Source organism: Schistocerca gregaria, chromosome 7 (assembly GCF_023897955.1).
Source record: "Schistocerca gregaria isolate iqSchGreg1 chromosome 7, iqSchGreg1.2, whole genome shotgun sequence".
Classification (NCBI taxonomy): domain Eukaryota; kingdom Metazoa; phylum Arthropoda; class Insecta; order Orthoptera; family Acrididae; genus Schistocerca; species Schistocerca gregaria.
In genome coordinates, this window is record NC_064926.1 from 99,590,233 (window position 1) to 99,615,099 (window position 24,867).

Below are 24,867 nucleotides of genomic sequence, written 5' to 3' on the forward strand. Positions count from 1 at the left end.
TAAAGGAAAAATAAAGAGACTGTATCTTTTGCATAAGGCGTAATTTCTCTCGAACTTTTGCCTTCAGACATACTAGGGGACTTCAGAATGTAAGTTACACATGTCGTCCTGCTCTAAGACTATTGCACACCAAAAGTGGCGTGCTGTCAGAACAGAGTACATGCTTTGGGTTCCCTGCAGACGCAGTTCTACTGCGGTACGGTTCACAGGTGCTTTACAATGTTGGAGCGAAATGACGTGGCAACTGTGAAAGTACTTCAAAGGTGAAGTGCGTGGGACAGTACGATTGTTGGGGGAAACACGTGTAAATTGCCCACTGGTACACCGTGAAATTCTGTCGGCCTGTGGACGAAATGCGATGTCACGTCTAGTTATTGGAAATGGTGCCAACAATTTGGCAAAGGGCACACAGGCGTGGGTGATGCTGGCCAGGAACTAGGGCCGGCGACATCGAGTACAGACGGCAATGTCCGGGTTACCGATGAACAGATTCGCAGCAGTCACAGAGTCGTGTGGACGTCCAGACAGCGATTCTCGATTAGTTCCATGACTGAGGAGCAGATTGCTGGTGTCGAGGAACTGGATGATTGGTAGAACGTCCCCATCTTTGTTGACAGAGACTTGCTAACCCTCTTGGAAAATAGTGTCATGTGTCTGTGTCACTATGAAGTGTGGTGTGGAATTCAGTAACAGTGGCTTGGTCTGCCGTTTTAAGGTGCAACTTGCTTTTTGAAGTTCTCTCGCGGTGAAGGTTTCTAGCAGCCTAGTGTGGTACGTGGTTCTGAAGGCAGCTCGAGGGTTTACTTGTCGTACAGAATGGCTCGTGCAGGGTATGGTGGCTGATGTTCAGTGACCAGTTTTAGTCCAAAGCGCTGGCGAGTTCATTCGTTTGTTCGGCAGGGGAGGTGGACACGTGTTTTCCATCTTTTGGCCAGTCAGAGATTACAGAATAAAGGTGCGCACCCTGAAATCTTTCTCAGGCGATTTTACAGAAACTATTCGGTAAAAAATTTCATTTTTGGTTTACTTGTAGCTTTATGGGTCAGGTTCATGATGACATGCCCATTGTTTTGTTAATGATCATAGTTACTGTGATATTTATGTGGAAGTAAGACAGTGTGCACAGTGAAGAATAGAGGTCAAGAAAATTGATCTAATTTAGGACACTCATTTGCGATCACATCATGCCACCAATACAGCCAGAGTGAAATATTCAGATATCGAAATGAGATTTTGGCAAATGATACCAAGCAAAAGAGGAGGGTATTTTACCCTATTGTTGTTATGTAAAACTTCATCATCTACAGGTTATTCCAGTAACTATAGACGTTTTTAGTGAAAGAATGTAATGTTTAAGGGTTACAAATAACTGGTGAAATGAGAAATGGTATGGGTTTTGGAACAAGATATGAGAAGACATTACAAGTTTTTCTGTACTGAGGATGTGCATAAGCTACTGACTTTACTTTTCCACTGTTCCTCACTTAATAAACTTAACAAACCACTGTTTCAGTTGTGTTGGCAGAAGATCCAACACTGTGTCACTAGTGGATGCCGAAATGCACGCGTTTTAGCTCACGCAGGCTTGTGTGAGGAGGGAAGAACTATACTGATGTGAGGTTTGGAACATGACAAGGAATGAGAATTGAGAAAGCGGACGGAATTAGTTTGATCCTTAACTTTAATCCACTGATGATGAACGTTGCTCTTGATGGTACATGAGTCACAATATTATCTGTTCAGAAAACATATAGTAACTGAATATGGCGCCTTGCTAGGTCGTAGCAAATGACGTAGCTGAAGGCTATGCTAAACTGTCGTCTCTGCAAATGAGAGCGTATGTAGTCATTGAACCATCGCTACCAAAGTCGGCTGTACAACTCTGGGGCGAGTGCTAGGGAGTCTCTCTAGACTAGACCTGCCGTGTGGTGGCGCTCGGTCTGCAATCACTGATATTGGCGACACGAAGGTTCGACATATACTAACGGACTGCGGTCGATTTAAAGGCTACCACCTAGCAAGTGTGGTGTCTGGCGGTGACACCGCAGCTTCAGAAATCTCTTGCAACTGTGTCTGCACAAAATGTTAGTTAGGTGAGACAGTGTAAACTCCACTGTGTTTTGGTAAAAGAAGCAAATTTTGACATGGAAACTGGGGAAATGTGTAGGTTGTACTCAAAATTCGCCACTCATGATGCTTCACTGAAAATTACAAATGGGTAAACAGCCAAGCAAAAATAAATTGCTGCATTTTAGGCGGAAGTCTTTTTAGGTGCTGACGAAAGCAGAGACGACATTGGATAATTTTTAATGGTCACCATGCAAGCGTGCATGTGGAAGGGCCCCACTTAATATTTACAAAAAGTGTGAGCCTAGGTTTGAGTTTAGAGCGACACTTCCCCTGCAGCGCTCGGCATTTCTCCTACAGAGCCCTGAGCGATCCCCCACCACTGCCGCTCTCCCCACCTTCCCCTGCTGACTGCGCATCTAGCGGCCGTGGCATCTTGCGCGCCGCACTCGTACCTTGCTGCGTGGCCCTGTACGTGTCATTGTAGAGATGCCAGACGCGCGCATGCGCGTTGATGACGGTGTAGTAGGTGAGGTAGTCGCCGATGCCGACTGCGTTCTGCGCCGGTGCCTGGCCACCCGTGCTGGCGTAGCCGCCTGCGAACACCGACGGTTCGTTGAACGTGATCCACCACTTCACCTGCAACAAAGCGGAAGCCACATCACGAGGTGTACGTCAGTACTAGAGTCGTTAAAAAAAGTATGCGGAAGCAAAGTACATCTGAACACACAAGTACAGACGGTAGACAGAAATCGTGATAAAGCACAATGGAAGCAGCAGAATGAGCCCTGTGCTATTCCGTATCACTAGACTACTGCTAGACTATCGCTAGACTCAAGTCTGAACACCGTATGTCAGGGACACTTTCAAGCAGTTGTCTCTTAACGCGCATTTAGTCGTTCCTTTTCGTGTACAGCAAGAATCTGCGTAGTGCAGACTGCCTAAACTCATTACCCCCACCCTGCTGCTGCATGTTACAGTGAACCGAAGGCAAGTCTGTGCAGGGCGATTTTTCCACCGTGTACAAGCTCTAGTGATTGATCGAGGAGAGGATCTGGAACAGAAAAGGTCTAATGAACTTCCATCTGGAAATGCGTGGTTTCCATGCTAGAGACCATTTATTCATACATTTTTTTACAGAGACTGTGGTCTAATACGCGCTATATGATGCAGCTATTGTTGCGGTATGCGAGGTTTCCTCCTAGAGGACGGTACTGTTACTCATATGTCATGCCCTACCGCCCTCTCCTGCCATAGTAATTGGTAATGTTTTGCCTGACTCACTTCTGTAGCTGACTCACTTCTGTAGCTGACTCACCTTGTAGTCGATGTGATACAGCACTGCACACAGTGGTTCTGTATTCGAATCAGAGCTCGCCGACGCGGTGTTTACTTACGGAAATGCTAATGGTAATAGGCGGCGAGCAGCAGGGTTGTATCGGGAGACCTATCCTAGCATATAACAGTCACAGCATTCAATGTTTGCAACAGTGTCTCGCCGTATGTCTGAGACAGAGTCATGTCAGGAAGCAGGGAATCATGAAGGATATACCCGAAATGTTCGGATACCAGACTTGAAGGAAAATGTGATCAAACTGTGGAAGGCGACCACCGTGGCAGTATTAGACAATTCACCCGCTAATACAAGGTAAGCCAGAGGACCGCGGGAACATTCTTCATAACAAATGCTACTACCCGTATCACTTACAGCGTGTGCAGGGCATACTAACGACAGACTTTCCACACCAGAAGCAGTTTTGTCACTGGTTTCTTCACCAGACAACCATCATTCCGGGATTTGTGTCATCCATCCTATTCACAGATGAGGCTACCTTCACACAGAGTGGTGTCTTCAACTTTCATAACGGTCATCCGTGTAATAGTGTGCAGATCCTCTATGGTATGCTGACAGCAAATCATCACCATGGGTGCAGCTGGAATGTATGGGGCAAGATAATTGGCGACCATCTTTTGGGGCCAGTCTTCCTTCCACGTCGACTAATAGGCCGGGACTATCGGCGTTTCTTGCGGGTGACTTTGCCTCCCCTGCTGTAAGAAGTGCCAGTGATGATCAGAAGGGTTATATGGCTGCTACATGATGGTGCTCCAGCACACTTCTCCATTAACGTCCGAACGTATCTCAGTCGTGTCTTCCCTGTTCGATGCATCGGACGCGGGGGTCCACTTGCATGGCCTTCTCGTTCACCAGATCTCAACCTGTGTCATTTCTGGTTATGAGGCCATCTCTGAAGTATCGTGTATGCAGAGCGCACAGCAGATGTGGAGACACTGAATCTACGCATTCATGCTCCCTTTCAAACTGTTCAAGTGCAACCTGGCCGACGTGAATGTGTACTACGGCGCGTACACGCATGGGTTGAGGCACTCGGAAACCATTTTCAGCACATACTGTAACAGTGGCTGCATGGTACAGCGCGTATTAGACTGCAGCATCTGTAACGATGTATGACTGAATAAATGGTCTGTGGTGTGGAAACCATAGATTTCCTGACGTAAGTTCACTAGACAATTTTTTGTTCTGTATCCTCTCATTGGTCAGTCCCTAGAGTTCGTACACTGTGGAACAAACCACCCTGTATATGTGCCCGGTGGCACATCCGATGATACACAAATGTTGCCGGTAGCACCAAAAGCGTTGAATTACAGTCTCTGCCATGAAACACTGTCAACAGAACTGATATACACAACCCGTTTCAAAATTAGCACATTCCTCCTCTGTTAAGTCTACTTGTGTCATTACATGACGCCCCTCGTTGTAGCGAATCTTTAAAATAATAAAAATAATAATAAAAAAGAAACCATTTCGCTACCGCTAACGATGACTGAAGACAAGCAAGCAATGTACCCACTCACGTGCGTATTTTCCAGCAGATAAGACGTCTGTTTCATACATGCGGCGCACTAACAAACTGATTTCGAGAAGAATAAACGTAGAAATTAGCAATTTGCTGCAGAGAACGCGTGAGTGTTTTAATTCAACAATACGAACCGAAACCGTGTTGTTTTGACGACAAAAATAAAGGTTATCACAACACCAAAAAACGTGATACAGCATCAATCGTAATATTGTGCATATTAAAAGAGTGTAGGCCGCAGACAACGGTGGAGGGAATAATGAAGATAAGAACTCGGTGTTCACAGTACTGCCGAGAATATGTGGCACTGTGACCCGAAGAGAAGTGGTTCTGGCAGTGAGGGTGTTTACATAACGAAAGTACAGTTGTTTGACAGACTTCGATTCAGAAGTAGAATATTAAGAGCTGCCGATTACTTCTCAGAAAAAGTAATCGATTTTCTCATCATATTGTCATGCTACGTTAATTTCTGTTGGGCAAGGTCCAGTAGGATTTGAGAATTATGTTCGGTTATCCCCAGTTAATTTCGATATAGATCTTTCCTCTGAACTTATTTTAGAAGAAACGTCAAGCTTTTCGTCTCCTCTTATCTGCTCAGCCGTCTTTTCGCCCATAAAGACTCTTTCCTGCTTTTAATGCTGTTCAGTTTCATAGCATATAATGCAGCGGCGCTCTTGTAGGACGCGACGCCGCGACAGCTCCCTCCTTGGTACGCAGCAGAGTCTGTCTCGCCGACAACGCGGACTGGCCGAGGTGATGCAGTGGATGTACACTCGACTCAAAATCAAGGAGGTAGGGGTCAAAATCCCCACCCAGCCATCTAGATTTAGGTTTCGCTGGATTCTCCTATATCACTTAAGACCAATGCTCGGATGGTTCTCTGAAAGCATACATCGGATCTCCTTCCTTAACCTGAACTTGCACTCCTATCTCGCTGCCGACGGGGCGCGAAACCGTAATCTTTCTTCTTTCCCTTCGTGCGCCACGACAATATCGTGCCAACTCGCAAACATATTTTCCATGTACGTAGTACTGTCAAGGTGAAAAAGCGAATGGTACTGATTGCACAGAATATCGTAGCCCCGGTGCAGAAACGCATTCTCCTCCTGATTGCGAGTGATGGAAGAACAGACAGGTTTTAATTAACCATTTGGGCAGTCGATTGGTTTTTCATTCAGTCAACTTTTTTTCAGTGGAGTCAGATAACGGAATGACGCTAGTCTCTGTGGGCACATCAACCATAGCAGTGTTTTGCACTCCTCCTCTTGGTGTGAGTCGTTTCTTTTTAACATGAGACAATCGACTGATACAGTCTCTAACGGCATGTCAGTCATAGGAATGTTTTCCCTCTGTCTCCAGAAAAGAGTGTTTTCACTTACATGCTTGTTCAGCATTTCCAGTTATACATAGCCATCATTAGACCTGCCAACCGTTTTGGGGATAAATAACGTATATTATTAAAAGGAAAGGGAAATAAAAACTACATAATAACGAAGTATTTTCAAAATTTATTATTTGTTTACAAGGATCAGTGAAATAAAAGCGAGACAAATGGATAAAATAAGTAAACTGTTTATTATTTCAGAAGTAATCACCATAATTATTAACACATTTATCTCATTGTGAGACAAAACAGTGAATGCCTTAAGGGAAAATGGTTGGTCTTGTGTACGGAACCGTGATCGTAATGAGGCGTGCACCTCTCCGTACGAAGCAAATCGACGGCCGCCAATGCCTTTCTTGAGGGCTCCAAAAATGTGGAAATTGCATAGGGAGAAATCGGGACAGTATGGAGGTGTTGTAAGGGACTTCCCGGCGGAACTGTAGCAGCGCAGTCGATACAGTAAGCACACCCGTTCCGGGGAAGTCAATATGACCTTTTCCTTTGATTGCAAGAGCTCGCTGCTCGGTAACTTTTCGGAACAAGGCGCCACGATTAACGCTCAGCGCTACGTGGACACTCTGCAAGAATTGAAGCGCGCCACCGAGGTTGACAGACATCACTCTGTTGCAGGGTAGTGCAGGACTCGCATGTTCGGAAGATTGCTTCGATGACGCTGCAGCAGTATCGCTGGGAAACCCTGATACACCCTCCATACAGTCCCGATCTCACCCCACTCGATTTCCATATTTTTGGAGCCGTGAAGAAGGACATTCCTGGCCGTCATTTGCTCCGTACGAAGAGGTGCACGGTCATGGTTCCGTAGGCAACCGCAAACATTTTCCCATGGAGACAGTGACCGTCTTGTCTCACAGTGAGATAAATGTACTAACAGTTGCGGCGATTACTTTTGAAATAGTAAGCAGTTTGCTTACTGTTCTCTCGTTCTCGTTTGACTGCCCCTTATACTTAAATATGAAATGAATATAAATGTTGAGTTGGTTTGAAAAGTTTGATAAGTGGTGCTATATAGTAAATTTACGTTTAAATAAATGAACATTTAATTTTTTAATTTTAAATTTATGAAAGTTTTCTCTCTCTCTCTCTTTCTATCTCTCTTGCTATTGGTTTGCAACCATCACCGATAATTATCTTCTGATAAATGTCGACGTCTTTGGTGACTTAATCATCGTTTTTAACCATATGCTATCACTTGTAGAAGTATTTTTTCACACAAAATATTTGTCATCATTCGATAATTTTCTTCTAATGGTTAACGAGCTCAGCACTCACGTCGACGAGTGAGGCGAAACCGTCGAAAACCACCCTCAGATTGGACAGACGAAACGACAGAAAGACTGCAGACTGATTTCACTTGAAAAGGAAGGATAAATAATTCAATTAATATGGGAAACTACAACAAACGGCACAGACTATTTTCATTCCGTTGCTCCCACGTACTGGTTCCACTCGAAAGAAATGAATAAACGAATGACCAGTAGTCCAACCGATACGTAAAATTACTACCGAATGAGTCGACTGTTTTTCAACAATAGATACAACCTGTTGTTTTGATTCGATTGTTCTCATCACTGCTTATTGCTGAACAGTTTGTTAGGAGACTAATAGATAAATAGTAGTGGCACATAAAAAGTGCCGATATTAAAGTCGTTAATTCCGTTACTCGGAGAAGATAAGTCTTTAAAGATGGCATTTTGTCACCACGACCCGTGCCACACAAGCTGGGCTTTAAGCACGTCAGTATTTACTCTTTTTGTTTCTCTTTTATTTACATGTTTGAATGCTCTTATAATGAACACAGTGTAACACTACCCACATGCAAAAGGTCATCATATAACAGAGAGGTGCTACTTGAACCTTTAGATATACGAAATAAATATATCCACTTTTTGAATAAAGTGAGAAATTATCGTAAAAAGGGCAGATCTGTCATGTATGAATTATTCACAGTTCTGACACTAGACCCAAGACGTGTGATCAGATGAATCGAGGGAAGCAATAAAAGCGCCTCTTTCAAAAGAACAACGTCTCAAACTCGTAAATATCTTCTATCATGTGAATGTGGTTGTGCAGGATGCAATAAATGTTTTCGTCTTTCGAATGGTTCTCACTAACTCCAAATGGACTTGCAATGTTCAAGTGAGGGAGTAAAACGTAAGAGTACCATGTAGAAACGAAGGTAATTATTTGAGCCGTTGCTATTCTCTTCCTATGTGTGCATAAAGCGGTACTGCAGTTCGCCTGACTGTCTATTTTCTATCAAATGACTGGAACAGAAATTAATACTCAACTTACCAAGTAACTCCATTAACGTGCTTGAAAATGGCAGTTTGGACTTCTGTATTAGTTGACATATTGGTCGCATTAACACTCGTTAACTGGTGCTTACAGGTTTTGTGAGACGTGAGTTTTTGCAAAGGCAGCTACGTCTGACCTGCAGCTGAGTACAACCTAACGGCATCCCACAACATGTGGGCAAGGCTATCACTGGAGTGATGCTCTACAAATAAGTGGGTATGCACTTTGCCATTAGCTGTTATATTGTCACGATTTTACATAGAACTGTATCACTGAACTTAATGCTCATACATGTCTTAATGCTAACGCATGTCTCACAGTTTTGGTATCGCTCAAATACAACCGTTTGTGCTCTGACGCTCAAGATAGCACACACTTTGACTACCGAAAATTACCGGCTAAAGATACAGGATGAGTTGAACGCTGCAGTAGTATCTAGCCGCAGAAATTTCAGCACTGAGTGACGAATGTAGCGATTTCCTTAGGTATTCAGAATGGAAACCAATTTTCCGAGCTTGAGTTTGCGAATTTTTGTCACCGGCTACCTTCCCTACCACCCACTAAGAGCCCCTTCATTTCCAAGTCCTACAAACAGTCTTGTGTCTATTTTGGCGTGTTAACAGCTTGCATATCCTCTGGATGAAGAAATAATTGAGGATACCTCTCAGAATCAAGCCTGGGCGACCGCTATTATTTCGGTGCAGCGGCTCGGTGTAAAGTTGCCTTCCTTTCTTGTGGCGCGAGATAACATTGGTCTATACAATCATATCCTTATTACAGTTACGGTATCCATGCCACTTAAATCAAGCAGGCACTCATAATTCTACGAGCAGATTAAGAGAGTTCACCTTTATGTAGAAAAAGAAGGCGAACTCGTACTCACCCTGTCGCCGTAGGTGTCGAAGAGCAGTCTGGCGTACTCTACGAAGTAGTCCGCCATTATGGGGTTGGGCCAGCCTCCGATGTACTGCAGCGCCTGTGGCAGGTCCCAGTGGTACATCGTCACCTGCGCACCAAATAACGTCCTGGTGAGAACGCTGTAGCAGAGCCTACAGATCAATAGTAGTATAGGTCCATCGAATGGAATATTTAGTTGTAAAAAGCACACCTCTACTTCTGAAATTCGACGTTTAGTAGTCTACTCAGGACATAAATACTGGTTACAATGTAATATTTCGGCTGTACGAGACAGTTAGCCTATCGCCCATATACAACAGCAGCCTGGCACTGAAGCAGGCAAACACTGTGCTGCTTGGAGCCAGAGGCCCTCCCACGGCCACGATCATATGTGCGAACAGGTATCGAATCTGTCTTGGGTCAAACCGCATTTTGGCATGCTGAAGATACAGGTGTAAAGGTGCTCTTCAAAAGCAGAAATGACAAACGGATGCATTCACTGGACACGAGACGTTAATACTGAGCAGACGATATGCAACTAGACAAATGAGGGAATGCCTTCTAGTAATAACGTTACTGGCGGTTGTGTGTGGCCTCAGGCAAACACTGTGCTGCTTGGAGCCAGAGGCCCTCCCACGGCCACTATCATATGTGCGAACAGGTATCGAATCTGTCGTGGGTCAAACCGCATTTTGGCATGCTGAAGATACAGGTGTAAAGGCGCTCTTCAAAAGCAGAAATGACAAACGGATGCATTCGCTGGACACGAGACGTTAATACTGAGCAGATGATATGCAACTAGACAAGTGAGGGAATGCCTTCTAGTAATAACGTTACTGGCGGTTGTGTGTGGCCTCAGGCAAACACTGTGCTGCTTGGAGCCAGAGGCCATCCCACGGCCACTATCATATGTGCGAACAGGTATCGAATCTGTCGTGGGTCAAACCGCATTTTGGCATGCTGAAGATACAGGTGTAAAGGCGCTCTTCAAAAGCAGAAATGACAAACGGATGCATTCACTGGACACGAGACGTTAATACTGAGCAGACGATATGCAACTAGACAAATGAGGGAATGCCTTCTAGTAATAACGTTACTGGCGGTTGTGTGTGGTCTTACCATGGAAACTGTGTGAGGTATGCAACAGTTAAGAAAGCTGTTGCAATATGATCGGCCCGCTAAAGAACGTAAGCTGAGCACCGGGTGCCAGACCGTGTGTGCAGAGAGATCTCGGCAGAACTCTGGGAGAGAGGTCGTCCTTCTGGAGACAGCAGAGTAGCTGCTGGATTGTGAGACTGCACAGTACTCTTGCAGACGCCAGAGGAGGGAAGCTGACGGAGGCCTTGGTGAGACTTGGCTCCTGCCACGCCGCCTGTCCCACCCAGGTCGCTAGGTAAACGACTTTCCACACCAATGTTCTCATCAAAGTCCACTTACCAGATCTCTCCTAGCAACCATAATTTAAGGCCCTGGTAACGACCTTGAGAGGTTCTTATGGATAATGGGCACACTGTTCTTTTTTTTTACTTCTAAGCTAGTGTGCTAACCTTAAGGGTGAAAGTAGGTTTCGCATGACGTGCCAGTTCCTAGTAAATAGCTAAAAGATATTTTAACCGTATGTAGGTAGAACTGCCACAGTATAGTAGAGAAGGATCTGTTGTTGTTGTCCTCTTCAGTACTAAGACTGGTTTTATGCAGCTCTCCACGCTACTCTATCCTGTGTAAGCCTCTCCATTTCCGAGTAACTCCTGGAACCTACATCCTTTTGAATCTGCTTGCTGTATTTAACTATGTCTACGATACACCCCCCCCCCTCCCTCCCTCGCGTTTCCGTCTATTACTAAACTGGTGATTCCTTGATGTCTCAGAATTTGTACTACCAGCCGATCCGATCTTCTAGTCAGGTTGTACCACAAATTTTTCTTTTCCCCAATTCTATATACCCGTCTAATCTTCAGCCTTCTTGTGTAACACCATATCTCAAAGGCTTGTATTCTCTTGCTGTTTAAACTGCTTATTGTCCATGTTTCACGTCCATACATGGCTACCCTCCATACAAACACTTCCAGAAATGAGTTCCTGACACTTAAACCTAGACTCAGTGTTAACAAGGTTCTCTTCTTCAGAAACGCTTACCTTTCTGTTGCCAGCCTACATTTTATATCCCCATACTTTGAGCATCATGAGTCATTTTGCTTCCCAAATAGCAAAACTCATCTACTACTTTAAGTGTTTCTTGTCCTAATCTAATTCGCTCAGTATCACCTGATATAATTCGACTAGCTTCCATTATCCTTGTTTTTCTTTTGTTGATATCTTATTGCTCCTTTCAAGACACTGTCGATTCCATTCAACTGCTCTTCGAAGTCCTTTTCTGTTTCTGACAGAATAACAATGCCATCGGAAAACCTCTAGGTTTTATTTTTTCTCCCTGAACTTTAATTCCTGCTACAAATTTTCCTTTTGTTTCCTTTACTGCTTGTTCAATATACAGACTGAATAACATCGGGGATGGGCTACAACCCTGTCTCACTCCCTTCTCAACCACTGCTTGCCTTTTGTGCACCTTGACTCTTAAAACAGCTATCTGGCTTCTGTACAAATTGTAAACAGCATTTTGCTCCCTGCCACCTTTAGAATTTGAAAGAGAGTATTCCAGTCAACACTGTCAATAGCTTTCTCGAAGTCTACAAATGCCATAATCTTAGGTTTATCTTTCGTCTTCTTTGAGAAGTCATAGGGTCAGTATTGCCTCCCTTGTTCCTATATTTCTCCAGAGTCCAAACTCATCTTCATCCAGATCAACTTCTACTAGTTTTTCCACCTTGCAACTGTGAGTTATTAAACTGATAGTTCGGTAATTTTGATAACTGTCAGCACCTTCTTTCTTTGGAATTGGAATTAGTGTATTATTCTGCACTGGAATTGAAATAAATACGTGACGAAACGAACAGAAACGACAATTTTGTCGAAAGATAATGGTATTACAACGAAGCCATCACGATTCATGTTGTCCCCTGGACGTTACAAGAGGTGTGGCATGGTTTTAATACCACGGATGGCAATGCATGCCCTGCACCGTGCTACTATGTGGCCACAGCCAGGGTAAGGAGTTGTTGTACCAGGGCGTGCTACGCCCCCACCACAGCAGTTGACAGCTGCTGGACGGTCGGTGGTGCATGTGGATGCACTGCAGTTCAACACATATCACACGTGCTTTATGGAATTTAGGTTGGCGAAACGCCGGGCCAGTCCACCATTTCCAAGACCTCTTTCTTTTCAATGCAGTCGCTCGTTGTCACCCATAAAAATGGAGCCAGGACCGAATGCATCCCCCCCCCCCCCCCCGCCAAAAGAAGGACATGGGGAAGGAGTAATTTGGCCCCTGCGTATACGGTGTTCAAAGATTTGGAGGTCAGTGCGCCTGTGCAACGTTATGCCCCTGCACCATACCACCTTGGCCGACCAATACCTTCATGTTCGACAGTATTCGTTGGCGCATTAAGTGTTCCCATTTCTCGCCGTGTGAGCGAAAGTCAGTTGTAAGGTGGCAGAATAAATGGTCAGATTCACACCTTACATGGGACCTTTACAAATCGCAATGAGCAGCTTAAGATGACACCTAACGTAAATCGACAGTTATGAGAACATTTGCCTATCAATATGTAATGCAAAAAGGGGTGACAGTCAATCGACGGTAATTAACACACAATTCCTATACAATGCATGTCTTTGAGCGGAAGGTAGAACAGGGAACGCGAGTCTAGCCACTTTTAGTTTTGAAAATCCAGCTTCACAATGGCGTAGCAAAGCCGTGCTGTGGGAGTTACGCCGGCAACCACTTAAAGGGGTGGCAGAAAGGAGGACAGCGACACCGGGCCAGGTGATTCAAGCTGGAGGGCTGCCTGTAGTGAGGGCATCGGTACAAGAGCAGAGAAGAAGCCTTAGAAAACTGCGTTTCGAAATTGCAACAGGATACGAACAAAAGCAAGTGACACATTTTCGTCCACTGAGTGCGACACAAAGAAACGTCAATGTACTTAAGGCATCTGGAACGGGCACAAAACGTCAGATTGGCGGAAACTCACTAGGAAGGAGAAAACTACTGAAGTTTCGACGCAGTTTGATAGAAGGGACGTTGTGATTGGAAGCGGGTGTTTCTACAAAATGGGAGGAGTGCTCCTATTGCTTGAAAAAAGCCGTGACGTGAAAAAGAAACCAAGTGGAGGGAGGCAGTTCTGCCATGAGAGGACAAGAGAGAAATTTTGTGTGAGGGACTCTTCTCTGGACTGGTGTCAAGTGCAGAACGGAGCACTTAACGCTCCGTACGACGCAGAGACGAACTTGGTGTGGACACTGCGTTCACAGCGGCTGCACTGCAGCTAAAATTAGCTGTAGCAACGTTTAGCTCCAAATGTGGAGAAACGAACCGGCCAAAATAGTTAACTGTTCTTGCGAGAACTGAGAGGGCACTATAATATGCACGCTGCTCCAACCATGTGCGTGTATATCGCCACATAATAAGACTAGTGCTGAGTACATGTTTTCTCGCATAACGAGAAACATAGGGAAAGTTTCTGCTGGAAAGTTCAGCAAAGGCCAGGTTAGTTTTGTAGGAATTTCAGTGGGAGAGAGCGACCTTGCAGACAGCAGCGCGTCGCAGATTAAGGTAAATACCGGGTGCAAAGGCGTAAACTTTGTTGGTTCACCAGCTTGCGTACACTGTAAACTCGATCGGCCTTGGGCAATCTTGCGCTCAAATTTGTCACTTGACTAACCATCCACCGTAGACTTGATTGTCATCCTAAATAGTACCGAACTTTGAACCGGAATCGGACGATTTTCGTAGTACTGACCAACATCATAACGTATGTGTAGGAGCGATTTTGTAAAGATACGTCATGGACTGTGCGGCTGATCCCGGCGGAGGTTCGGGTCCTCCCTCGTCCATGGGTGTGTGTGTGTGTGTGTGTCCTTAGGATAATTTAGGTTAAGTAGTGTGTAAGCTTAGGAACTGATGACCTTAGCAGTTATGTCCCATAGGATTTCACACACATTTGAACATTTGTAAAGAAAAAAAGACCAGAATCAACGAGTTTCAGCATGGAAGCCCCTTAGATCATGAGAAACAGCAAAGCGAACCTGGTGATTTATTCATATCTGCCACGATATGGAAAAACTGGTCCTTACAAAAACATAACTTTTGGCCTCGTCATGCTACTTAACGAGCTTTAATTTGGCATGGATTTATATAAGACTCATATCTATATCCCGTAAAAATTTCTTCCAACTAGGAGAGGGTCGAGTGATGACGTCATTTAAATTTTGGGCCATTTGAGAAGAAATGACGCTATTAGGAATAACAACGTTTTAAAGATGCGCTGTTCAAGGTTAGTCGCAGAAATTTCGAGAGCTATATTATGTAAGCGTTTCATTCAGACACCCAAGTAAAGCATCATATCACTATACTCCAATTTTTAACAACTCTTGGAAGCCTTTGAAAACGTACGTCGTCGTATTCTTAAGAAATACTGTTTCTTCATTATTAATTGAGATAAAAAATTTACGGGTAATTAAGGATTTAATAGTGTAAAGGGGGCAGTGGTGTGCCACAAGATTTTTTATGCAGGTCAACAGCTTTGCTTGATTTGCATCAGTTGTCAGCAGCTATAAACGACCGAAAAAGTTGTCTATCATCTGGTCGCTTGTAGAGGACAAAGCACACCGCATTCAATTTCTGCCATAGAACTCTCATAAATCTGAAATTTTGTTGACACTTATTGATCATGTAATGAGGAAACTCGTATTCTCTAACTTGTAGGACTGCAGACAGATGAGAAGCTTCCTTAGAAATATCACATTCATAGTATTGTACGGGAACTGATTGCTGCTACCTTCGCTACGAGAGTACTCTCGTTTGCGGACTCAGTCTTACGGAAGTTTTTCCTTCTGTGACTGTGTGCTTCTGGCCATGTCAGGTTTCCTGTTAAATATGATACATCCTACATATTAAGGCAGCTACTTGTTTTTTTATTTTCCATATCACTTGATACCACGGGACGTAAGAAAAATAAATAAAAATAAGGGAAAATCGTCGTCTCTTAGCGTAATGTGTTACTGTATCCAAGGGGCACTGCGGCGTTCCGCAGCACTGCTGTATCTGCCGGGCTGCCTGCTCGCCAGGCGTAAACGGCACAACCAAAATGTGGCACCGGCCAGGCTCACGGCCAAGAGGCATTGCAGCGGCAGTCATGTGCACTGAACTAGAGCGTGCCAGTATCCTTCCGCTCATCGGGTATTTAGTGGACCAAATGGCCCACCGGCAGAAAGTTGTTCTCCCGCTCTCCTCTAGTTACTCGTATAAGGTGTGCTGAAATGAAGAAGAAACTGCTGTTATATGTACAGAAAATTTTAATAACAGTGTTACAGTTACACTTCATGCGGATACCATCGGGTTGCTGACGAATCCATTTTTCCACCGTGTCGTGTACTTCCTTGTCACAGATGAACCTCAGACGTTTCAGAGATTAATAAGCGAGTAACATGGGGAGGTATCGGCGCTGTAAGGTGGATGCTCCAGGACCTCCCATCGGAATTTTTGAAGGAAGTCGAGTTCTTCTTGGCCACACGTGGCCTATCGTTGTCCTGGAGATGTGATATCTCATTCGAGAGTTTGCCCCTGAGCTTGTTGTTTAACCTCAGCAACACGCTGCGATACTGCTGAGCATTAACTTTTGCACCTCGTGGTCGCCAGTGGATGAGTAGACAACCTTCTTCGTCCAAACAGAAACGAAGCACATTTTTTCCTACCTTGGAGGCAGAGCGGGCATTTTTTGAATGAGGGGAGCAAGGGATGCCGCCATTCCATGCTCATTCGTTTGGCAACACGTTCGAAATGTTTGACACAACGTTTCATCAAATGTCATAGTCTGAGTAACGAAATCCGTTCCTTGTTCGAGGTATATCAACACATGGGCCAGGTAAACATCCATTGTCACAGTCCTTTGATTCTCTGAAAGATGCTAGTGCACCCAATGTGCACAGCCTTAGCCATAACGAAGCTTCTCGTGCATTATGTGATGCACAGTTCCTTTGCTTGTAGACAGTGCAACAGGAATGTTACGTGTGGTGATCCGATGTTTCTCCCGTCTGAGTTCTTCCACAGACGAAACTGTGCCACCAGTGGTGACAACATGCGCCTGCCCAGGGCATGGCGTGTCCTCTATGTTTACAAGTCTCGCTTCATAAGGCTGACACCGCCGAAATGTTGTGCATGATACGAGACACTACTCTCCGTACACCTCTTTCATCCTGCGGTAAATTCGTGAAACATGCTGCCCTTCTGAGCGAAAAAATTGGATAACCGCTCTTTATGCTTATCAGGAGGAATCCGTCATGAAATGAACTGCGGAAACAAATCTCCAGAAATGAGGAAATTTTTGCGAAGCCATTAAATGTGCCTAAGCAACTGGGAATATCACCTCGCCATCTCTATGCAGACATAGTCACTCACTGGGATCATATACAACGCTGCTACAGTGAAAGTCTACTTCTCAATTCCAGCTTACCTTTTACCAGCGGGTTGTCTACATGTTGTACACGAATGTGATCAACTGCTGTACACGGATCTACAAGTGTTTACTTTCTGAACGATCCCTGCAGACCAATGCCCCTCGAATGTACCAACATGGGACGAGTAAAGTAATTTTCCTTAGGACTTTGTGATCATTAGTGCAATTGCATATTTTACGTCGACAAGATTATATAGTCAGAAATGTATTTGCTGCTCTTGTAGTGAATGTGCTGAGTTTGTTTCAGCTGTGTCACTTAGTAACTGTGTACCTACCTTCACAATCTGAGGCAATAACTTCTGAGCGTAATGCAGAGAATGGTTATGACAGTCAGGACATATCTTACTTTCTTAATGCTGATCCGATTTTGCTTTAGAGGTAACGTTAATTGTCACTGCCCGGTTCTAAGTTTGCGGAAATTCAGAACCACGTCTTATTCGCAGCGACGTAACAGGTTTTGTGGGACACAGATTCCGTGAAGTAGGTCTAATATGAGAGCAGTGCTCAACTTGCTTTTTGACACTTTGTTTAGAAAGCATTTTCAAGCAAACGAAATATCACTGTCGGAGACAAAATACTTTGAAGAGATAATTTGGTTCATCCAAATGACAATTTTGTAATTAATATTAATTAATTTAAACATCGATAAAATGCCTATATAATTTGAGAGATACCTTGCTTTACTGAACACAAGATCAGGGTACCCCCTTCATCTTAAACGTATAATTTTCTGAGGCACAAAATTGTTACAAGTGGAGCCGAATTCCACATGATTGTAAACTACAGAGATTTTACTTAAGCTGAGGGCTTACCAGAGGCTGGATGTTGTTGGCGAGCAGCAGGTTGATGAGGTTGTTGTAGTAGTCGATGCCGGCCTGGTTGATGTTGTCAAGGTCTCCAGTCGGTAGTATCCGCGGCCATGAGATGGAGAACCGATACGCGTCGGCCTGCAACAGAAGTCAGCATCAACTATTTAACAGAGATGGACGCGTACAATCTTCATCTTACTTCGCAAGGAAAGGTACTTTATGTGCCACTGTCGCTTCCCCCTTTTCCTGCTACAGTCACGTATGGTTTCATATACATCTACATTTATACTCCGCAAGCCACCCAACGGTGTGTGGTGGAGGGTACTTTACGTGCCACTGTCATTACCTCCCTTTCCTGTTCCAGTCGCGTATGGTTCGCGGGAAAACGACTGTATGAAAGCATCCGTGCGCGCTCGAATCTCTCTAATTTTACATTCGTGATCTCCACGGGAGGTATAAGTAGGGGGAAGCAATATATTCGATACCTCATCCATAAACGCACCCTCTCGAAACCTGGCGAGCAAGCTACACCGCGATGCAGAGCGCCTCTCTTGCAGAGTCTGCCACTTGAGTTTGTAAACATCTCCGTAACGCTATCACGGTTACCAAATAACCCTGTGACGTAACGCGCCGCTCTTCTATGGATCTTCTCTATCTCCTCCGTCAACCCGATCTGGCACGGATCCCACACTGATGAGCAATACTCAAGTATAGGTCGAACGAGTGTTTTGTAAGCCACCTCCTTTGTTGATGGACTACATTTTCTAAGGACTCTCCCAATGAATCTCAACCTGGTACCCGCCTTACCAACAATTAATTTTATATGATCATTCCACTTCAGATCGTTCCGCAAGCATACTCCCAAATATTTTACAGACGTAACTGCTACCAGTGTTTGTTCCGCTATCATATAATCATACAATAAAGGATCCTTCTTTCTGTGTATTCGCAATACATTACATTTGTGTATGTTAAGGGTCAGTTGCCACTCCCTGCACCAAGTGCCTATCCGCTGCAGATCTTCCTGCATTTCGCTACAATTTTCTAATGCTGAAACTTCTCTGTATACTACATCATCGTCCGTGAAAAGCCGCATGGAACTTCCGACACTATCTACTAGGCCATTTATATATATTGTGAAAAGCAATGGTCCCATAACACTCCCCTGTGGCACGCCAGAGGTTACTTTAACGTCTGTAGACGTGTCTCCATTGATAACAACATGCTGTGTTCTGTTTGCTAAAAACTCTTCAATCCAGCCACACAGCTGGTCTGATATTCCGTAGGTTCTTACTTTGTTTATCAGGCGACAGTGCGGAACTGTATCGAACGCCTTCCGGAAGTCAAGAAAAATAGCATCTACTTGGGAGCCTGTATCTAATATTTTCTGGGTCTCATGAACAAATAAAGCGAGTTGGGTCTCACACGATCGCTGTTTCCGGAATCCATGTTGATTCCTACAGAGTAGATTCTGGGTTTCCAAAAACGACATGATACTCGAGCAAAAAACATGTTCTAAAATTCTACAACAGATCGACGTCAGAGATACAGGTCTATAGTTTTGCGCATCTGCTCGACCACCCTTCTTGAAGACTGGGACTACCTGTGCTCTTTTCCAATCATTTGGAACCTTCCGTTCCTCTAAAGACTTGCGGTACACGGCTGATAGATGGGGGGCAAGTTCTTTCGCGTGCGGAAAGAACGATTACTGGTAACAGTTCTTGCTCGCCAGGGAAACAGTCGACACCCCTCTTTATAGAGGTGGATCAGAACACCATGGATAACATATGGAAATCGTTATCGCAATGAAAGGGATCATCACGGAAACTTGCAGGCAGGTCATACAACTATTGGCCTCAGCATATGCTGGCTGCTGACTAGATTACCGACTATGCGAACTAAGGTGATAGTGTGGCGTGTCTAATGGCATCCCATACTACTATGCGAGGTACTGCGCCCACTGGGGTTCTTTTCCTTCCCTGCAATTTCTATTTTTTACTTCCCAGAGCTGGCACTACCACTATTCTTCGATCTGCTTGGTATAATGGTAGAGAATATATATCTAAATATACATTCCCCTTGTATTTGTTTGGGAAATCTATTCCTACCTGCATGTTTACACTCAGACGTAGCATAACCAGAATATTATGATGAAACTGAACGCCATTCTGTGGTAATCAGTCCCCTAGAGCTTAGAACTATTTAAACCTATCTATCCAAAGGACATCACACACATTCATGCCCGAGGCAGGATTTGAACCTGCGACTGTAGCGGTCACGCGGTTCCAGACTGAAGCGCCTAGAACCGCACGGCCACACCGGCCGGATCTTGGGTGGTGTCGGGGAGAGCATTTACAAACTTTTGTGGCACGACACTCAAATTGCTGTGAGTACCGAGTAAGCAGGTAACGATTTCCAGACGCTTGCCAAACCGAAATCGTTCCACCAAACTTAGCAGGGTATCTCGCGATTCCTCACTCCAAGTCACTAGATTCCAGGCATCCACTTTCCAGCGACGTCGTTCTATATAGCACCTCAAGCGTCGCTTAGCTTCGACTAAAGAGGTGTGTGGCTTATGAGGAACTGCTCCATCACTGTATATCATTGTTTTTAACTCCCTACACACAGTCATTGCGCTAGCGAGACTACTGGAAGCACTTAGGAATTCACAGGTAGGTCCTTCTGTTGATTTCATTCGATTTTGTGGAACCTCTATCCACAACGATCGACAGTCGTCCGTCGCTGCATGAGGTCTGCCTGGTGCTGCTTTGGCTGAGGTTGTTTCTTCGCATTTCAACTTCACAGTCACATCCGAATCCGTCGACTTGGGCAGCCACAGGAGCGTTTGAAATGTCCCTGGTGGTTTTGTTTCTCAGGTGAGATCCAGCCACTAGTCCACCTTCGGAATCACTAAGCTCTCCTGACGTGTCCATTCCGCTCTTATTGCTTCTCTACTGACAGCACGTTATACCCTGCCTCCTTCTATATTGGCGGTCCGCATCTTGTGGCACCTAGTAGTCCGATACACATTACATTCTGGTCCAGACAGTATACCAATTAGGTTCCTTTCGGAGTATGCTGATGCATTATCTTCATACTTAACAATCATAAACAACCGTTCGCTTGACCAAAGATCCGCACCCAAGGACTGGAATGTTGCACAGGTCACACCAATGTTCAAGAACGGTAGTAGGGGTAATCCACTAAATTACAGGCCCATATCGTTAACGTCGACATGCAGGAGGATTTTGGAACATATAATGTGTTCGAATATTATGAATTACCTCGAAGAAAACGGTCTATTGACACGCACTCAACTTGGGTTTACAAAACTTTGTTCCTGTGAAACACAACTAGCTCTTTATTCACATGAAGTGTTGAGTGCTATTGACAAAGGATTTCAGATCTATTCCGTAATTCTGGATTTCCGGACGGTTTTTGACACTGTACCACACAAGCGGCTCGTAGTGAAATTGCGTGCTTATGGAATATCGTCTCAGTTATGTGAATGTATTTCTGATTTCTTGTCAGAGGGATCTCAGTTCGTAGTAATTGACGGAAAGTCATCGAGTAAAACAAAATGATTTCTGGCGTTCCCCAAGGTAGTGTTATAGGCCCTTTGTTGTTCCTTATCTATATAAATGATTTGGGAGACAATCTGAGCAGCCGTCTTCGGTTGTTTGCAGATGACGCTGTCGTTTATCGATTAATAAAGTCATTAGAAGATCAAAAGAAACTGCAAAATTATGCAGAAAAGATATCTGAATGGTGCGAAAAGTGGCAGTTGCCCCTAAATAACGAAAAGTGTGGTTATCCACATGAGTGCTAAAAGGAACTCGTTAAACTTCGGTTACACGATAAATGAGTCTAATCTAAAAGCCGTAAATTCCATAAATACCTAGGTATTACAATTACGAGCAACTTAAATTGGAAGGATGACGTAGAAAATGTTGTGGGCAAAGCTAACAAAAGACTGCGTTTTATTGACAGGACACTTAGAAAATGTAACAGACCTACTAAGGAGACTGCCTACACTACGCTTGTCCGTCCTCTTTTTAGAATACTGCTGCTCGGTGTGGGATCCTTACCAGATGGGATTGTCTGAGTACATCAAAAAACTTCAAAAAAAGACGGCACGTTTCGTATTATCGCGAAATATGGGAGAGAGTGTCACAGAAATGACACAGGATTTGGACTGGACATCATTAAAAGAAAGGCGTTTTTCTTTGAGAGGGAATCTTTTTACGAAATTCCAATCACCAACTTTCTCCTCCGAATCCGAAAATATTTTGGTCACACCGACATACATAGGGAAATCAGCTCGTGAAGAACGATATGGGTGCTCATTTTTTCCACGCGCTATACGAGATTGGAATAAGAGAGAATTATGAAGGTAGTTCGATGAACCCTCTGCCAGGCAATTAAATGTGATTTGCAGAGTATCCACGTAGATGTAGATGTTATTCATATATTTGATACATTTTTATCATATTACAAAGTTACGAGTTGACATGGAACAGGGCTTTAAGTAAACTATAATAGTAAGCCGTGTCACAATGCGGGGAAGAAATGGAAGTGCTAAGGTGACCATGTTCATCAGACTGTCAAAGACAATAAAAAACCAACCGCTAAGAGAATCTACGTAACCTTACAACAGCTGCACATCAGGCGGATGAAAGCCAGCTGTAGGTGGCCAGCGACTTACCGAGGCGTTCACGAGGCACTCCACGTCGTCGGCGTACTTGTGGTACGAGTCGCATGCCACGTCGCCGTTCTGGCCGTTCCAGCCCCACTCTGGATGCTCGTGCAGCATGTGGTCCCAGATGCTCTCGCCCTTGCCTGTGGAGGAACACCACTTTAGCACTGTATAAAAAAAGTCAACATTGGTACCAAAGGACTACTTTAAACATGTTTTGAAAACATTGTGCCCCCTCATACATGTTTCGGTGACGTTTCATCATTTTTGCTGTGTTTGACTTTATTTTTCTGTCAAACAATTGTACGTTACGTGAAAACTGAACTATGGGAGCAAGCGAAACATTTAGAAAGAACAGAGAAATTAATGACAGAGAAAATGAAGTCCACGTTCGAAATCACTGAGTCCACTCTGCTGTTAGTGCTTTTCTGCTGACAACGAAGTACTCCCTACCTCCTTTTACACAGGACCCTGTCACCTTAATGTGATCACGGCCTATGTTCGACGTGAACGTGCAATAATCACTCACCTGCCAGGTGGCACCACGAGCACCGGAGGGTACCGGGTGATCAAAAAGTCAGTATACTGAATAAATCACGGAATAATATAGATAGAGAGGTACAAATTGACACACATGCTTGGAAGGACATGGGATTTTATTAGAATCAAAAAATAAAAATAAATAAATACAAAAGTTCAAAAATGTCCGACAGCTGTGGATTCATCTGATCAGAATAGCAATAAATAGCACAACAAAGTAAAAAAAAGCAAAGATGGTGTTCTTTACAGGAAATTCTCAATATGTCCTCCATCATTCCTCAAAAATAGCTGTAGTCGAGGAATAAAGTTGTGAACAGCACTGTAAAGCATGTCCGGAGTTATGGTGAGGTATTGGCGTCGGATGTTGTCTTTCAGCAGTCCTAGAGATGTCAGTCGATCACGATACACTTGCGACTTCAGGTAACCCCAAAGCCAATAATCGCACGGACTGAGGTCTGGGGTCCTGGGAGACCACGCATGACGAAAGTGGCGGCTGAGCACACGATTATCACCAAACGACGCGCGCAAGAGATTTTTCACGCGTCTAGGAATATGGGGTGGAGCGCCATCCTGCATAACATCGTACGTTCCAGCAGGTGTTTATCAGCCAGGCTGGGGAATATGCGATTCTGTAGCATATCGGCGTTCCTCTCACCCGTCACGGTAGCAGTTACTGACGTTTTGCTGCCCAGCGCCATCTGTCGGACATTTTGTGAACTTTGTTTTGGGGGGGGGGGGGGGTTCTAATAAAACCCCATGTCATTCCAAGCATGTGTGTCAATTTTTACCTCTCTATCTACATTATTTCGTGGTTTATTAAGTTTTCAAATTTATACTGACTTTTTGATCACCCGGTATATAAGGAGTTTTGGGGAGACGTGGTAAACAATGCTGTCTTTGCCGTAATGCCGAAATGGAGCGATTTCCCTGAGGTACAAAAGGGCATTATAATTGGGTCTTGGGCCAAGGATGGAAACATTTACGAAATGGCTATGTTTGTAAATTTGGTGGTTAAAGTTCAGCGTGATTCTAAAGTCACTATACATTTTAGTGATATTGTAACGGAATATTTGTTTCTTGCAAGTACTACTACAGAATGCTAACGAAAGAAGAACGAATCGCTGTTGTTTCTGCTCCTCTTCGCCGGCCGCGGTGGTCTAGCGGTTCTAGGCGCGCAGTCCGGAACCGCGCGACTGCTACGGTCGCAGGTTCGAATCCTGCCTCGGGCATGGATGTGTGTGATGTCCTTAGGTTAGTTAGGTTTAAGTAGTTCTAAGTTCTAGGGGACTGATGACCACAGATGTTAAGTCCCATAGTGCTCAGAGCCATTTGAACCATTTTTTTGCTCGTCTTCGTGGAATGACGTACGAACAGGTGCGGACAGACTTTGCCCGTAGATTCCGGAAAACAGGCCCCACCAGATTTGCTATCAAGACCCTCGTCAATAAATTCCAGCGTACTGGTAGTGTTTCGGATGAGGAACGTCCATCAAGGCCGGGCATAAGGCCAGACACCGTGCAAAGTGTGTAGGATGCGCTCACACGTAGCCCTTCCGCATCTACCAGAAGACTTAGTAGGGAGCTTGGTATTCCTCAAACCACTGTGTGGACGGTTCTTCGTTACAAGCTCCACAAACGTGCGTACCATATCCAGGTCGTACATAAGCTTGAAGCGGAGGACTACGCATCCAGACAAGTTATGTGTCATGACC

General features: G+C 44.5%; 1 protein-coding gene across 1 annotated transcript in view; it reads right to left on the reverse strand.

Moving 5' to 3' along the window:
- LOC126281623 (myrosinase 1-like) overlaps nucleotides 1–24,867 on the reverse strand; it is a 60,333-nt gene that overhangs the window by 31,697 nt on the left and 3,769 nt on the right. Inside the window, exons 2-5 of the mRNA XM_049980745.1 lie at nucleotides 22,626–22,759; nucleotides 17,924–18,058; nucleotides 9,527–9,649; nucleotides 2,523–2,706 (exon numbers count right to left, since the gene is read on the reverse strand). Of these exons, the coding sequence (XP_049836702.1) occupies nucleotides 2,523–2,706; nucleotides 9,527–9,649; nucleotides 17,924–18,058; nucleotides 22,626–22,759 (576 nt within the window). The remainder of the gene's footprint in view (nucleotides 1–2,522; nucleotides 2,707–9,526; nucleotides 9,650–17,923; nucleotides 18,059–22,625; nucleotides 22,760–24,867) is intronic.